Source organism: Anser anser (assembly GCF_964211835.1).
Source record: "Anser anser genome assembly, chromosome: 6".
Lineage (NCBI taxonomy): Eukaryota > Metazoa > Chordata > Aves > Anseriformes > Anatidae > Anser > Anser anser.
The window spans coordinates 22,033,752-22,052,052 of NC_139726.1; the positions used below are offsets into that span (position 1 = coordinate 22,033,752).

General features: G+C 38.0%; 1 protein-coding gene across 1 annotated transcript in view; it reads left to right on the top strand.

The window, feature by feature from the left end:
• The window catches only part of RAPGEF4 (Rap guanine nucleotide exchange factor 4), a 154,033-nt gene that overhangs the window by 99,318 nt on the left and 36,414 nt on the right, over nucleotides 1–18,301 (top strand). Inside the window, 9 exon segments of the mRNA XM_083842534.1 lie at nucleotides 10–46; nucleotides 49–108; nucleotides 1,572–1,755; nucleotides 8,075–8,159; nucleotides 11,186–11,246; nucleotides 11,991–12,067; nucleotides 13,084–13,230; nucleotides 14,516–14,631; nucleotides 17,896–17,984. Coding sequence (XP_083698660.1) covers nucleotides 10–46; nucleotides 49–108; nucleotides 1,572–1,755; nucleotides 8,075–8,159; nucleotides 11,186–11,246; nucleotides 11,991–12,067; nucleotides 13,084–13,230; nucleotides 14,516–14,631; nucleotides 17,896–17,984 — 856 coding nt within the window.

The following is an 18,301-nucleotide window of genomic DNA, read 5'->3' on the forward strand; positions in this document are numbered from 1 at the left end:
GGGACAGAATTAGTTGACTGGATGATGCAGCAAAGTCCTTGCGTCCATTCCGAAGCCAGGCTGTTGGCATGTGGCAAGTATTGCTGGAAGAAGGTGTTCTTAACCACGGTAAGTTTAAAAAAAAAAAAAATCAGAGCCTTGACTAAAACATGGGCAATGTGTCCCATCATTACCTCTGTAGATCTCTTTCTTGGAAAAAAAAAAAAAAGGGGGTTAATGAGTCCAAAGGAAAAGCTACAGATCGGCATCTTTATAAGTGCAAGTGCAACATGTAGACAGTCTTAACTGAATCTTGCTACCAATATACCTTTATAACTTATGAAAATATTGAAAAATAAATGAAATTGCAATATTGTGGTAGCAACTGTAATTAGATGTATTAGTGCACTGGTTTGTGATTATATTGCAAAAGCTGGATAGCACTTAAACCAAAAACAACATGTATTTCTATACACAAAACTGATCTTCAAGTCAAAGATTTGCAAGTGAAAGATTTGGAAGTGTTTGTGAGCATTTCTTTTTGTTCAGATTCATAATTTTGGAATGAAATTCACTGTTTTTTGAGTGGTTCCCAAAATCAGTACTCCAAATATCCCAGTGGAGAGATCTGGGATTTTATGTTAGTTTTCTGACTGTATTTTACGTCACCTCAGTTTCCACTTCACAGGATTTACTGGGTAATGAGATGTTATAGCCCTCAAAAGGCAGCTTTCTATACCAATATTCATATCTGAAGTTTTGCATGTACAGTTTTATGAAGTTCAGAACAGCAGCCCTGTCACAGTACACTTCCAGTCATTGTCTGTTGTGCTTCCCATGTCCCAGGGAGAAATTTCCACCCTGAGAAGACAGATTGTTTCCACCACTTCCGTTCCCTCAGGGCTGTAGCTTTAATTCCTGACAAATACTGTCTTGAATTCTCAAGGTCATGTTGCTGCAACTGCATCGCGACATCCAGCTCAACACACCTCTCTGGCTTGCTTGGAAGATTAAGAGTTTGTCTTCTGTTGTGTCATAGCCTCTCTTTAGAAGTCTTATCTTGGAAGACTGTCCATTAAGTTCTTCCTCAAAGATATAAGTCAATGAACTTGGCTTTGGAATTATATGTTGATGATGACATTTCTGGAACGTGAAAAGGAGTTTAGATGCTTCTTGATCTGTTACCTTTCAGCCCTGTCTGAAACAGGTATGGTAAGGTGGTCATGTCAGAGAACACATCTTAGAAATTCGTTATAACTATTTTCCCAGTTGCTTAAATAAAATGGTTTGAAACAATAAGAACAGAAGCAGATCTAGTAAAGAAAACATACACGCACACACATATATGCACACCCACACTGCACATAAATTGAAGTCTTTTGGAAAGTATTTGTGGTACACAATTTAAGTGTGTCCTCTAAGTTATATAATTTGGACACGCCTGAGAAATGAGCGTGATTTATATTTTTGCAGTTCTTCTGTTTTCTTTCTCTTCTTTATTAATCCATCTGCAACGTATAATGCTATGCAGATTTCTACAATTTTAATTTGAATGAGGAGAGATTAGTGTTTGATATGTTCTGTTTTTTCAGTGGATCAGGAACACTACTTTCAGGACAAATACTTATTTTACCGATTTTTGGATGATGAGCGTGAAGATGCCCCTTTGCCAACTGAGGAAGAGAAAAAGGAGTGTGATGAGGAGCTGCAGGACACTATGCTTTTCCTGTCTCAGATTGGGCCAGATGCTCATATGAGGATGATTCTCAGAAAACCGTAAGCAGATTAATGAATTAATATTACGCACAGGCCTTTTTTGTTGCATGGGAACATGGGGAAGCTATATATATTTTCAGGCATCCTTTAGCCATTTTTTTCATTTCGGTGCCAGTTTGCTCAAACTCCAAAGTTTGTAAGTCAGTATTAAATAATTTCTGGTCCTTATTCGTGTTTATAAATTGAACTGTGTATTCAGAATAGTCATCAAAGGCTATGAATGCTATCATACCTTGTGGAAAATGCAGCATTATGAGTTTTTATTTCATTTCAGAGTATCCCTAAAAGTAAGGTGCAGATTCCATTAACGCTTACAGTGCTGGCATGCCGTTCAATTAACTACACTGCTTTTGGTTATTGCAAATGAGTGGAGTGGTAGGGCTGACAGCACAGCAGGTACCTTTCAATTACAGTCATAAATGGCAGCCCTTAATTAGACTCATCTTTGGTAGAACTTTATTGAATTGAGAGAGACTGGTCTTCCCCTGCCATAGTTTACTAGCAAGGTGTGAAATGTGGCTTGGTAGATTTATTTATCTATCCTTATTGTTATAAAATAGTATTTTAAGAAAAAAAAAATGCTTTCTATACATAGGCTGCAGAGGATGTCTGCCTAACCTTTTCGTACCTATCATATTATGTCCTCTCACTTATTGGTTGGCTAACCATCGTTTCAGCAATACATTCTGGTCACACTGAAAACTCTGCTAAAGCCCTTTTCTACAGGCAGCTTTATAGTGACTTCAAAGCAACCAATATAAACTCTGTTTGATCCTCAATTGAAAGCAGCCTCCTTATTATGCAGGTAGTGTTTAGGGGCCACTGAAGACATACTTTACTGCTAATTAAGTGCACTGAGAATTACTCAAGGTTACCCTCACTAACGATTTACTTGTAAGGGTCAGTTCAAGAAAGGTAAGTAGTACACAAAGCTGGATCCTACTCCTTCTTGAGGCCATTGACAAAGTTTGTCTTTATTATGGGATAGGCTCGGGCCCTGGCTACCATGTGAGAATATTTTTATACTAAAAATGTCTTGAATCGACTTAACGCACATGCTTGTTCATGTTCTGTTTCTATCTGTATTCTTTCCCTGCTCCATTCTTCTCCCAGTGTTATCTGTTTAGATCATAAGCATATTTGCACATTGACCTGACTTACCCTGTGAATACAAGTTAGACGACACCTTTCCAAGAACTCAATGAAAGCACTGAATTTCAAAAAGTACAGTCAGATATTTGTGCTCATAAAAATAGATCTCACTGCTGTGCAGCAACACTTTTTAAAGGATAGCTTCTCTTTCCTCTGTTTGGTAGTTGTCTAGTCAAGGACAATCAAAAGGAACACTCCCTTCACACAAAATGCATAGACAAACCAGTCTGGGAGTATGGTGCCCCCATAAACCTTTATGGTGTCTGGGAAGCACAACATTGTCTCCTCTCAAAGATGTCCACTGCCTTTTCCACTGAGGAGTGAAAGAGGGCTTCTTACAGGCATGAGCAGATGCCAGTCATTAGGAGACTGTGAATAGCACCCTGTGTGCTGTGACCCTGCAGCTCTGAACTCTCTCCTTTGCCTCAGGCTGACTGAGCAGGTTGGTTCTTATGGAATTGCTCCCTTAGGTCATAATTTTTTTCAGCAGCTTGCTACATTCTCTTTCCATCATGACTTTCAGAGCAGCCAGTGTAAGTTTATGCTGGCAAGATCAGTGTTGATTATCATCCATGCTCCTTGCAGAGTTGAAAGGTTGGCATGGTGCTGTGAAAAGTATCGCTTTTCCCCGTGTCGTCACTTGCACAGCAACACCTGAAAGAATATTCATAGGAGATTTTTCATGCAATATAGTGAAGGGAATGAGGTTTTCTCAAGACTGACAGCCATCTGACATCTTTCCCTATCCCTGTCCCTGAAAGTGCTTATTTTTGCTGCCCTTTGCTCATGGAAGCAAGTTTGTACTGTCAGGCACCATATTAACTACTGTTCTAGTATTCAGTTTACATATGTTATGATCCTGTTAGTTGAAAATCCAGTCTGTGCTGAGGTGTGTCAAAGCTATTGAAATCTCTGAATCCTCAAAGCCCTGCTAGTTTTGACTAGACACCATTACAGCAGCCAAAAGTTCAAGGAATTGTCAGGGCTTTAGAAACACTGGCTGTAGCTGACCTGCACAGGACCCACAATTTTCAAACCAACACAGCTGCATTTTACAATAGTCACCATTTCCGGAGAGGTTACAGAACTTCGATAATTACCATGAAAGAAATAAGACAATATTCTTTGATGAGAAGATTACTTTGAGAATTTGATTGTATAATGAAGCTGTTGCTTTGAAAGGTACTTTCTATTGTTCAAAATCTGAAAATCTCTAGCAAAAAGTGTCACTTGTTTTGACAGCCAACTTAAAAAATTCTCTGTTTATTACATTAACTGCAGCATTTTAACTGTCAAACTGTGAAAGAATGTTCTATAGTTTAAAAAACAGAATAGAGCTCAGGGAATTTTTGGCAGGCTCTTGTTGCTATCGGTTTTTTTTCTTTGGTTGGTTAGGGTTTTTTTTGGAAACACATACACTATGAATATGAAAATAGCCTTTTGTGAAGTGGCAAACACAGCTCTCTGCTCCCTATAATGCCTGGAGCACAGGTACAGACCTTGAGCAAGTCCCTGGCAAAAAATGTTGTGGAATTAATACATCTCTTCCTTACAAACTTTTCAGTCCTTCAGTGTGAAAATACATACTGAAAATATATTTTTAGTTATTTTTAGCTGATTTGAATAGTGTTCAGATATAGCTAACTTGATGGTTAACCCTAATGGAATAGGATGTACAAAGTTGGACGCAATGATAACAGAAGTCTTTAAAGAGAGGATGATGTTCATTAGGAAATGGTATGTAACTCCAATGGATTGTATTCTGTTTTAATACTCCAGTGTACAGTAAGTTAACAGTATGACTGAAACAATAAGTTTGTGTCATACATTCTTGGTAATTGTGCTCAGCAAATTTTATTATCAGCGCAAAGAGGGTTTGATTCCATATATGATCACTAAATAAATTTTAGCGTCACTTGCAGAAGTAAGCTAGACAGGATGCTAGGGAGATCTAAACATCTAAAGTTAGTAAACAGCACAAAACATATATATAATAAAACAATAATTTAATTACTGCTATTAATCTATAACTTCTTGAAGGTACTGTAAAAATTAAGCAAACTATATTTTCTTTATTGTTTTTATTTATATATCATGTTCCACCTGGCTGTCAGTAGTCAGAACCATACTAGATTTTCCCATAGACTGTATTTAGTTCCATAGTCCTTGGTGGGGATTCCTACTGATGACGTTTAATGAATTAAGCATTATTCCTGGGACAGGAAATACAGATTATCTCTCCACATATCAGTTCACTGATATTTGCAGGTATTATTTGTGTTAAGTGGTATTTATGGAGTTAATCCATAAGATTCAAGTACAAAGATTATGGAATCAGCTTCCATACTCGAGTAAGTGAACATGCATTCGCTTCCACACTCAGATGCAGATACTGGGTAAAATTATTCTCGTCTCCTCTGTATTCTTTGTAGTACTTGTAGGCAAAACTTGTACTCTGGAAAGATGCTTATTTGACATACAATCCCAGTGTTATGGGACCTCTGATCTTTTCACTTGTTCTTACCAACTCAGAATTTTCTGGTTAATTATATTGTTTGTATGTACATGGTTTATCAGTGGTGAAGTGCTATGTTATTGTCAACATCCTAGTCACAGAGAAGCTCAGTGTTTCTGACCTTGATAAATTCTCCAAACACGGAGCAGTTTTTATTGATCACTTAATACCACCTGAGTTTTCCTATCCATTAATGTGTAGCCTCGTTCTCTATACCTATGCCATTTATTATCCTGTCTATAACCAGCTATTGCTGTTAGAATAAGTCCCCTGCAGAAACTAGGTCTTTACACAGCAGGATCCTACAAATCAACATCAGTGGGTCACCACACAGGTTTTATAGAAGCAGTGATGCCTAATATCTCTCCACGTGACATCTGCAGAAGCAGAAGTAAAGACTGGGTACATCCACTGTAGATTGTCAGTCCTCCCAGTGTGCTAACACAGGAGACAAATGGACATACTGAAAAAAGAGTGCACGCTTTTGTCTTGGCAGAGATCTGATCTAGTTAGACATCATCCTTTCATATGTTAATTTCTTGTAGGAATTTGTTAATTTGATACACTACCTTATCTGTTTTCCAAGATATGCAGGCTTTGCAAGGGTGCAATAAAATTAATGTTGTTATTTCCTGTGGGGAGTACTTTTTATTAAAATCTTTACCTTGTGGTTCTTAAATCTCCAGGGAAAGGTAGATGGTACTGGCTTATCTTTATTCTGTACTTAATTAAGCTTCTACTGCCCCCCATAAATCACTAGGAGTGGCAGCCTTGTAATTTCAACAGATTTAGAAATAGAAAAGAATAATTTGAGTCACTAGAGGGCATAGCAGTACCAACTCAGTTTGTTTCTCCCCATATAGTTTATTCCATTCTGTATGGAAAAAAAGGATAACTTGAATTTCATCCAAGACATTTTTGTTATAAATTGGTCTTTCATCTGGGTAATAATAAGTGCATGTCACTGGTAAATGAAGAACAGATGAAAAATACAGCTTGCTTGGCAGAGAAGAGGTCAGTTGTCCTTATATTTTCTAGGACTTCTTCAGTATTTCTTTCATCCAAAAGAAGTCTCCGTCAAACTTCTTTTGCAAACAGGTGAAATACAACAGAGCAAGAGCTCTGTTACTCCTGGAGCTGGTTACTCCCTCTATCTCGCACATGATTTAGACAGACTGTTGAACCAAAGGGGATCAGGCAAAAAAACTGTAGTGCTATATGCAGGAAGAGATTAAAAGTTCCTCAAAAACTCTTAACAAATCCTTCTCATGAGTACTAGTCATTAGATCTTCCAAGGCATCTCTGACACACTGCAGTCCTTAGAGCATTTGTGCCATTTTTTTAGCAATCAGAAAATTTGCCAGTGTATAGATGCTGCAGAAACACAATTATTTAAAACACAGTAACAGCCTCATTTCTTGTTGTCCTGTAGGAGGATTATCCCTTCATTGATGCATGCTTTTCATTCCTGGCAGCATCTCGTATTTTTCAGTGAGAGGAGTTGGAATAGTGAGTGGTTCTTACTTACCCATGTGGCTAAACAGCAGCACTCAGCATTAACTCTGTGGCAATCATAGTGTCCTCCAAGATGCACTGCTTCCTTTTGGAATTTGTTCAACAGAAATTAAACGCTACTTTACAAACCACTGCTATTGTCCATCTTCTACAACTAATTAGTGCTGCATGTGAAAAAAAGTAAGGTCCCACCCATGGCTCAGGAGTCCTTGTGGAACAGATCTTTATGTATCATTTCTGATTTATCTGACAGTTTTACATATAGAACACCTGATTTCGTCAGGCAAGCTGTCTAACCGGGATCTCTGTAAGGTGGTTGCCATGGCTGCTGCTCGGTGTCATTCAGGTGGTTTCACAGGGCTTCCATCCTGTGTGTGTTTCAGTCCTCCAGCCAGAATGGTCCTTTGTCCCTGTAGCCAGTGTGAATGAAGTAAAGGTGCTTAGGATCTGCGTTATTTTCTGTAGCCCTGTGCATACTGTGTGCTTGTGACAGAAGTGGGTGCATTGCAAGCCCTGGTGAGGAGCAGGCCATGGTCAGGATCACTGAGCAGTGCTTCGGTGAGGTTCAACAGCCCTGTTTCTGCAGGACTTGTGCTTCAGGAGACTTGTGCTTGGTAGAACTGGTGCTCAGCATTGTGCTGCCACCAGTTAGATTTGGTTTAGAGCTGGCTAGGATGTACAAGCTGCTTAGAGCTGGCTAGGGTGTGCCCGCACCCCTGCAGCGCAGAGTGCTGGAGGTGCATCCACTAAGGTGGCTCTGGACTCTGCATGGCCTTTTCTTAGTGTTGCTCTACACCAGTCTGGGCAGCAGTGTTAAAACTCAATGTCTTTTTTAATTTAAACTTGCTGGCTGGGGCAAAAATCTGTCCATTGTGAAGGTGTAAAAATGTCCAAACTAGTTCCTTTTCCTTTCTTGACTTAATGTAATACTGTTTTCCTTGATTTACTTTTTCTTCTTCTGCAAAAGACATGGTTTAATTGAGTCATATTCAGCATACAATTATTTTGTGCCTAAAAAATATAACTGACCTATTCAGTAGACAGTACAAGAGTAGTATGGGTTGTTTTGTACTTCTCTGAAGCTATTACTTTGGACATTTATTGCATTTTTCTGTTCTTTTAATTTTCTACCTATAGGCCTGGCCAGAGAACTATAGATGATTTAGAAATTATATATGAAGAACTTCTTCACATTAAAGCCTTATCTCATCTTTCTACCACAGTAAGTTTTTTTAAACATATAACTGATTGCCAAAAGGGAGGGTGAATTGTGACATTTGGTGATTAGAATTGGAGCTCATACAATCCTTCCCATTTATACTTTCTATGCAAAGAAGTCATTCCCACCTGTGAGGATCACCCAAGTGCTGTAAAGATTGTCCTTCGTGTATCAGCTAAAGGAATCTCTGTGTGTTTCTGCACAGTCCATAACTGACTTGCTTGTCACAGGTGCCTCTGTCTTGGGACATATCTGAGTTTAAATTAAGATGAATGGTATCTGACCTCACACCTGGGACTGTAGTGCTTCTGAGTGAGCTTCAGCAGAAGAGATGTCTGATTTCTGAATGTTTAGAAGTCTTGGCTTGAACCAGTTAGGAAGAGGAATTACATAGTGAAGAAAGGTGTACTGTGCAGTGCTGGCTATTGGAGCTTGGTCCTAGATTGAAGGAAAACCTCCTCATGTGCATTCCCTCTGAATAAGCAAGGGCAATGCAGTGAACCAGGAATAAATTACATGGAGAAAATACCTGGAGGAGAGAATGCAACTGTTTGAAGTCTCACCAGCAGTGACACACTGTATAGGCAACTGAAATGAGCTAAACAGCTCTTGGTAACAGCAAGATATGGGTGCTTTCAGAAGAAGGAAGACAGTCAAAAAATAGATTTATTTTTTATAATAGCTTCTTTGGAAGCTCTTGATGATTTTAATAATTTGCAGCTAACTTGGACAGATGCAGCTAATTATGGAACTGCATTACAAAAAGATAGTACTCTGCAAAAATATAACATCTGAGCAATGTTTTTCAAACAGATTATACGTCCAAAGTGGGTAACTGAACTAAGAGGGAACAGCCAGACAAAATCCTTTAGCATATTTGGTAGGTGGAAGAAAAGGTATTTAAAGAAAGATTTCTCTGAGAGCCAGAAATGACACATTTTAAATCAAACAAAAGAAACTACCTAAGATAGACAGGTACTGACAGTGGAGAAGACTTTCAATAATACAGACATAATGCAGAGAAAAAAAAATCTTAAACATCTTATTTCCTGCTCAGAAGAAATTCAGATTTGAGCTTAGAATCTACAACAAGCAACATATAGAAATACGGTAAATGATACGAGCTGCAAGAAATAATTGGCATTTTGAAGAAATGCAAGAAGTGCAGTTCACTCCATGTTTTTATTAAGAATTTGGAAATGTCAGCGTATTATGTGTGTCATGAACAGAAGCAGAGGACAGAAATCACTCCTAGCTTAGAGGGATTCTTCAGAGAAGCAATAGACAACATTGCTCCTATGAACCAGAAGATTAATGGTCAATCAACTTGAAAGCAAACGGAATGTTTATTAATTTTAATCAAGGCATAATTCCTAAAGTAAAAACTTTTCTAGATAAGCTACAGGCAGCAGGAAGTAAAATAGATAAAAGTCAAGTTGCATGGTGGTGAACTAATCCCTGCTAGGGAAGCCTATGAACTTAATGTATGAATGAAAAACAATTATATAATACAGTGTTAAAAACAAACCAAATTCTTGGCTTCATCAAGAGGATTCATTCACTGCAGAGGCAAGTGACTGAAACAATGGAGAAGATACCTGAGGATGCATATGGGATATGAAAGCCCTCTACAATGTATAGAACAGTGCTAATGGTGGCATACCTCCTGACCTTGTCAAAGCCTCTTTGCCTCCAGACAGAGGTTGTAAAAGAGTTTGGTGGACTAATAGTTATGGAAACAACAGGTCTGTGGGTGTGTTCACCGGTCAGTGTACTAATAAAGAATGTCCAAGCACCTCTTTAAATCCCTCTTCTTTGCCAGACTGCAAACAAACAGGGAATGCTCTGCACTGTCTGTCAGGAAAGAGTTTGGGGAGAGGTGGCTGGTAAGGGATGTTTACACTTGGTGCCCAGGCAAAGGTTTGGTACATGCCTTTAGGATATCAGAGCCTGAATTTGTCTATCCATCTCAGGTGATACTGTCATCTGGATTGTGTCCAGAATTTGAGGGTTCCTCCCCAATTTTTTCTTCATGGCCTAAAGGTTATTCATCTAGAAGTACAGCTGTTCTCAATTTAAACATCTAGGAGAACAGCACGAAAACGCTAATGCTAATAAGACGTTGGAGCATATTTTTTATCTGTATTTTGCACTTTTAAGTTACATAGTAGTCCTTCTGATTATCACCAGCTGAGATTCTCTGAAAAAAAGAATCCTTCTGCCTGGAAATTGGCCTCAAAGTCCATGCAGATCTGTGGTTGTGTGAAGAGAGACATAAGGCACACAGAAAATCCCAGGATAACATGAGCTTTGCAGTGCTGCTCTCACTTTGTGAAAACAATGCTAACAGTGTTTACTGTGAGGAAAAAGTGGTTTTAAACAGCAGCTGTCTCACTGGAGATAAGTGCCCTGTCAGTCATAGGAGTTAGTCACACCAGAGTAGTACAAACCCGAAGAAGAACAGGTTGACATCAAGTGCAATGTCACTTTCTCCAGTTCCTGAAAGAGGTAGTGAGCTGGACATTTTGTCTGAGAAGCTGTCAGGCAGAGAGAGGTCTCAGCAGGTCCATACAGCTGTGCCTTGCAGCCTGACACAGCAGAAGTTGCCAAATTTAAGTCAGTAAGGAGAAGGGTACTGATTTCTGAGGGAAGAGCAGCAGTACCACAGAGCCCCATAGGGTAACTGATGATAGCAATCTTCTGTAATAAATTAGTTATTACCGTTTGAAATTTTCCATCATGTTAATTGTTTATGATGGTTTCGCTTGTGTGTATATGAAAAAAGATGTGGAGAACTGTATCTTAAGGATGCCCTTGCCTGAGCTATTTGGAGAGAGTAAATGTAGAGCTCATGTTAAGTGAAGCCAATTGGTAGGGAATAGGACACTGAGTGAAGTAGACCGTCTGGCTGTGTGATTCTGAATGAGTGCTGAACAATGCAGCAGGAAGAAAAGGAGTGGCTGGGTTATATGTAATAAGGAAGGATAAAATACTTATAAAGACTGTAATTTCTCTCTCTCTATTTTAAGGTAAAGCGAGAATTAGCAGGTGTCCTCATTTTTGAGTCACATCCCAAAGCAGGAACGGTCTGTAAGTAAAAGGAGTCCTGTCAGATCATCTTTCTTATCTGTGGCATAAGCATTAAATTCTTAATGTTTAAATGACAAGAGCAAAACTTAAATGCACTCTTCAAATTTGACTGGCAGTCAGCGTTCAAAAACTGGGTAGTAGGTGTTAATTTCGCCTGTTGCTAATTGCAGGAGCAGTAGCAAAATTAAGTCTATATTCTTGGTTGGATTTATGCATCACGTATGATTTGGATGTGTTTGTATATGGCATTTTGATTTGGACCAATCTTTATGCAAAAGGTATTTTATTATTATCCTTGTATTAAAAAGCCATCTTACTGACTTAAAATGTTAGATTCCTCAGATCTATTTATGCTGATAAGTTTTAGCAAGGCATTTATTTATATTTAACAATATCAATTTCACAGCTGCTACGGAATAGTTAGAACACTACTTTTAGTGGGATCCAAATATGTGTGCTGATTAGAAACTGATAACCTGACGTGTATCGATAAAGTCGTTGTTGCAATTGATGTGGAAAATAAAAGCAATTTTCACATCAGTGTTATAAAATAATTACTACATGGATTTTTTTCCCCTAAAATCGGAAGGCAATTACTTTTAAAATCATAGTATGACCTTTTTCATGGCAGTCATTAATACAACTGCAATAGAGTTACCTTGAATTTTATTGAGTGCAGGATCTGGCCCATTTATGTTTTGAATAACTATATTCTCACCATAAAATCTTTTTTCTCTTTTGTAGTATTTAATCAGGGAGAAGAAGGTACTTCTTGGTACATTATCCTGAAGGGATCAGTAAACGTAGTCATTTATGGCAAGGTAATTTTTTCAGAATTCTTTTTATATGATCCTTATTATTGAAATTGTAAGGAAAAACTTTGAAGGAATACCGTTTAATTTAGAGCAGAATTGCTTTGTCTGAGGAAACAAATTGAATGTAATTTTATTAAGAAATGATCCAGTGGTTTCAATTATTGTCTTCTAGTTGAATGCTGTATAATTTTGGTATATATTACACACTTTCTAAATGTAATTCAACACAGTTACAGCAGTATCTTTAGGACAAAGCCATTTGCTGGAATTCGGTGAACTGACAGGCTTGCGTCTCATGGGGGTTTTTGTCCTGTACCTTTTACCACCATCTTCCCAAATATTTGTACAACTAATATTTATCACAGGTATTAGGCACATCTGACAAGTGATGCTCTGTGACTAGTGGTTCTTGGGTTGAATGGACACCTTCCGAATTTATGGCACCTCTTTTAGTAAAGTTATATACTGAAAAGCATGTCTAACGTAGCAATCCATTGAGTCTTTAAAAATCCCTGTTTCCCTACTGATTTCTCATTCAATGAATAAGAATCCTCTGTTCTGAACATCAAGCATTCCACCAAAATCTAGCATAGGGACTAGTGGATTTCACGCCACAGGGTGGGCCAGATTCTCTGTTACTATAAATTCAAGTAAATGGAGCTCTGCTGATTTACGTCAGCTGAAGATGTAGTATTACGTTCTGCAAGCTTGATGTTATTTTTCAGGGCCTCTTTAAAAAAAAGAGAATAACTCAACAACTTTCTTCAGCAGGGCTAGAAGAGTCCTTCGTGCTGAATGTAATTTTAGAGAACAAGCCAATTCTTTTCTATTCTTGCCTTTCTTTAGTAATAGTAATAACCAGCTATCAAGTATTGTTTCCTAGTCATTATTTTGGCTTTTGATTTCCTGCCAAATAGATTTGTTTTGGTATTTGATTGTGAAGTCCGGTGTTTGTACAAGGACTTTCAATAGAATTCGCAGTAATGATGGGTTTCTGCATGTAAATGTTTTGCTCTGTGCAGGGTGTGGTATGTACTCTACATGAAGGAGATGATTTTGGCAAGCTAGCACTTGTGAATGATGCTCCTAGAGCTGCATCTATTGTTCTGCGTGAAGACAACTGCCACTTCTTGAGAGTAGACAAGGAGGATTTCAACAGAATCCTTAGGGTAAGCGTGGGAAGGGCCACCTTGACAGTATGATGTCAGAACTTCCAAATCTTTCTAGAGTCTTGTCTTATTTGTATAGATATATTAATAACCATATTTGAAGTGTCCCTAATTGCAGAACAGGGATATGACAGTCTAGAAGGTCAAGTAAAGTATAATCACTTCTCCTCTTTTTCTGTTCCTAGCTTAGCCATGAAAATGTGACCAAATGTAATCTTTTGTCTCTCACATTCCTCTGGTCTAGAATTTGCCAAGCGCTCTGTTTGTCCTGGTACTGTCTAGGATTTCTAGGTGATCTCTCATCCAAATATTGAATAAAACAAGATCTCTTGTTCTCCTAGATAAATCAGTGTCAGGTGCCTTAAACTCCATAGGTTCAAGGCAAAATCAAGTGGCAAATTTAATAAGGTACAGTTAAATACACAGCTATCTTTATCAGAGGGCTCTACAAAGATATTCCCAGCTTAATTTTATTAATTAATTATTAATTCCCAGTTATTAATGTTAGGGCAGATGTGTTCCAATGTTCAACTGTAATTCTATAACTGAAACCTGCATCCAAATACAAGCTGTTTTGTGATCATTCATAGTATAGGAAGTCAAAAACAGTATTACCCTGTATTGAAAAGTATACATGCCTGGTAACTCCGGAGTACTGTGCTAGAAAAAAGCGATATGATTATGTTTACTGTTCACATGGGAACTAGGTTGCCATTAGCATTGGCTATAGAGACTCCAACTGATTTAGCTCTGGTTAATACTTCAAAGAAGATGGAAGTCTGTGGTCTTACTGATTTTCATCTGTGTTATTTAAATACATGTTATATTTAGTTCTTTTATTTTCTTTTTCTAGTATGATCTGGTAGTAGAAAATGAAAAGAAAGCAGTACTCTGACAGTTTACTGGTCTAAGTATGATTTTCTTTTTTTTTTTTTTTTTTTAAGTTAAAATTATGCACAATAATGTTCATAGGAAACTAGGGGTAAAAAATATATTACATGTGGAAAATTCTGGAGGCACTCTCTCTTTTGGCAAATTTCCTTTGGTGTATCCAGAAGTTTTTCTCATGGTTCTTGCTCCAGTCTCTCCAATGATTCTCTGCCTTTCCCTCAATGCCAGTGCTTCCCTCTGGGTTATGCCTATTCAAAAAGCAAATAAAGTTGGATAAACACAGGGGAGAAGAACCATCCACAGCGTCTTTGTGTTTGAGAGTCATGCATTTTTTCAGAGTAACTAATTAGCCAAATCGGTGCAATTACTTTCTTAAAAGTAACTTGTCTTGCAGGATGTGGAAGCAAACACTGTAAGGCTCAAAGAACACGACCAAGATGTCTTGGTGTTGGAGAAGATCCCAGCAGGAAATAGAGTTTCTAATCAAGGAAATTCACAGCCTCAGCACAAGTATGTTTTGATTCAATAGTGCACGTCAGACAATGATTAACTTTTTCTTATGGGATTATTATCCAAACAATAGCATATTCCCCCTTTCTGTGGAAAAGTGCAGAGTATATAAAATGTTCTTTTTATTAATCATCAGCCAGTCACATGCCCCATGGTGGATAATATATCCATTTCCAGCAGCACACTAGTTCTATGACTTTTCACAATAATTCTGTAAAGATCTCACTGTAAATACTTATCTCATGTAATAACTTCTAAATAGACTGCACGTGGAGAATGCTGAAACCATATTAAGCAGAGCTACTGTGTAAAAGACATGAGGAAAATACATTGTTTTATTGTTAAGCATAGATATTTTCATTCTGGATTTTAAACTCTGGATTCTAAGAAGAGTTTGCTAGGTACAATTTATATACAAATGAAGATTTCATGCAATGAAAATTGCACAGCTTATCTTACAGAAGAGGTTTGCACTGTAATAACAATATTCTTTATATTTTCTTTACTTTCTTACTGAAAGGGGAAAAGTACAATTCTGTTTGGATGCTACTGTGATAAGAGTGGAGTGAGGCTATTATAATTCCAAATGTTGGTAAAACCCCTAAAGGCTTTGTAAATGTGTTATTTACAAATGGATGCACAATTTCCTGTCACATAATCATTTTCTTTAGCAACGCTCGAGCAACTTCAACAAAATAAGCACAAAGAAGTTTTGAATCCTTCACCCTGCATCTTACTTTTTCTCAAAAAAAGAGCAAATTTACTATGAGATATTTTGGGTACAGTTTTTATCTGAGCTGGGATTTCACATACATATTTTATCTTTATAATTGAGTATAAATATTTGTAAAGATCTGTGAATGGTTAAACAAACCATTGCTTGTATTTTACACATTTCACACATTTTAGAAACTGCCATTTCATCTTCCACTTGATCTATTGGAAAAATAAACTATGTTCCTAGGAAATGATATACTCTTACAGCAATTTTTTCCTGTCTAAACGAGGGAAACTTGACTGCAGTCAGTAGATTTGCATCAGCAGCTGGTACGCACAGTGACTCTTTCATAGATTTAAATCCGTTTTATTTGGTCTGATGAATTCTTCATACTTTCAAAAGTCAAAGTTTTATTTAAACATGTTCTAAACACCACCTTCCTTGGAAACTCTTTGCACCAGCATTATTTCTATTATTTAACATTTTCTTGTTCAGAATTTGATGAAAAGTAGCTAGAGACAGTTATGGTCCCTGATTATTTTAAAACTTATGTTCCAGGAATTTTTGCAGGTATAGCTCAGAATCTGCTTTCTGTAAATGTTTTACATGTTTGGTCAGCTTTTGTGTACTATCAATGTGCCAGTAAGGGAACTTTCGCTGGTAACTATGACGAACAGACACAAGGTACACAGAAGAGGAAGCTACTTTGAACGTTCACTGGCTGCTTTTTGGTAGTCTTTCTTAGCAGTGTGTTGGCAGCATCTTTTTGTTTAACATCTTCAGAGTGAGTTCACTGGTTTTAAAGATGACATTTCTTTTGTTTCTTTTATTAATAGATAAAAGTAAGTGGCTGCATTTATGGTCAAGACTCCAAATCAAATTACTGGTCTATTCGGATTTCCAGAATGTGTTTACTAGAATGTGTTGGTCGAGTGCTCAGTACTTTTTGAAAGTAATTGGGCCCAAAAGAGAGACTTAACAGGGACCTCTTCTTAAAGGCTTGCTGCTTTGTTCTTAAATAGGTAGCTCACATCTCTGATACCGCTACAGATGAGCTGCCCTTTGGGATTTGCTCCCGAAGCAGGTACATAGTATTTGAACTAGAGAAATGTTCTGCATCCCAGAGTTGTTTCCCCAAGACATCGAGTCAACCAAGAAGCTCATTTTCTTCTTCTTAATCTTGGGGAAAACTTCACTTTAGGAGCAGATCCTCTGAGCTGTGATTTGGATTCTACTGCTTTCTCTCCTGGGGAGACACAGCTCCCTGAGCCATGCTTTCAAACAGTGACAGTTTTGCTTCGAAGAACTAGCTCTGAAGTTCTCATTCCCATGATCTAACTTCTCTCTTTATGGGTGATCACACTCATGCAGGATAAATTCAGCAGCCCTGCAAGTCGCTCCACTGTTCATTTTCACTTTCATATTCAGAGTACAGCAACCTGTGATTTCTCTGCTTCACTCACTTAGATACTTGGTTAGTATCTCTGCGAGAATGTGCACTGGCTTAACAAGTGTTTGTGTTCTTGGGACATCAATACAGTTCTTCCAAAGGGGTTGGCAGGTAAAAGAACTGTGACGGTCAGCGCTCAAAGTGAGGAGGAGCTCCCAGGAGCTCAGCTCCACCACTTATTTCTCAGCAGGAGCAGAGTATCTTCACTTCTCGGGGGTTTTTCTTTCTTTCTTTCTTTCTTTTTTTTCCTTTTTCTTTTTTTTTAAAGTTCCATACTTTATCAGTCGGATTCCAAAAAAAAGAAGAAAAAATGCAAAGATTGGAAGAATGGAGGGAAAGATTAAAAAAGAAAAATCCAATCCGCAAGGAAAGGAAAAAAAAGATGGCAGGACAAGTGTAGCAATATCCTGTGATATTCTGCTGGTACCTAAAATGTTGCCAGTGTTCTTGCATTAGGCAGAGTAACCTAACTACTGCATTACTTCTCTCACCTTTCAATTTAATCCTGGAAATGGTACAATAGTAAGTTTATCCACTTGCAAAAGCTTACTTACCTCAGCTATCTAAGGCATTACACAAATTTGAAGGTACAGTGTGGTCTTTCATTATCTGTTCCCATCTTCTCAGACCAACCCCTATCAGTGTTGCTGGAGGAAATTGTTTCCTTGCTCTGACAATGATACACACTAGTTCTCATTTCATGCTCAGAGTAAGTCTATTAAGACCCTCTAATGACTATGAACTGCTATCATTACTGAGGTATTCATTCTCAGTGGAGAAGCATTTCTGATTGCACTTCCCCAGGTTTACACCAGTGCAGCTCTGTTGATTGCAGTGTAACTGTGGTGATGGAGTACTTGTACAGGGAGGGGGCTGTCTGTCATCTCACACTCCCTGGGTAGGGTGGAGAGTGTTATTGCAATACATTTCACAGGGGGTAACAAAGATTGTGAGTGGTTTCATCCTAAGACACACAGAGATTCTGGTGCAAGTAGGTATTTGCATTTAGTACTCCTTGTCTTCTCACTGGTATGCAGTTTTTTCTTGATTTGTCATTTTGCCTATGAGACGCTAACTGCTCCTTTCCCTCCCTCAGGTATATTGTGATGTCAGGAACCCCAGAAAAAATTTTAGAGCACTTTCTAGAAACTATGCGCCTTGAAGCAACTTTAAATGAAGCAACAGGTACATGACAAAAGCTGTGTCGTTATTATTACTGCATATACAGCAAGCTGTGGATACACTGCAACATGTTGTTTTGAAAAACATCTGGTGGTAGTTTTTCCCAGAAGTAGAGCCATCCATCCTTAAGAAAACATACAAAATCTAGGACTAGAGACAACAATCCAGTCCTCCTCGCTTGCTCTGTTGTATTCATACTTCTGGTTCAGAGTAGAACAGCAGAATCTCAAAAGGTGCCAGACCACTAGTCAGAACTTTAAATAGGCACAACCATAATGCCAGAAAAGAGCATGCATTAACCGCCAGATGATAATGGTACT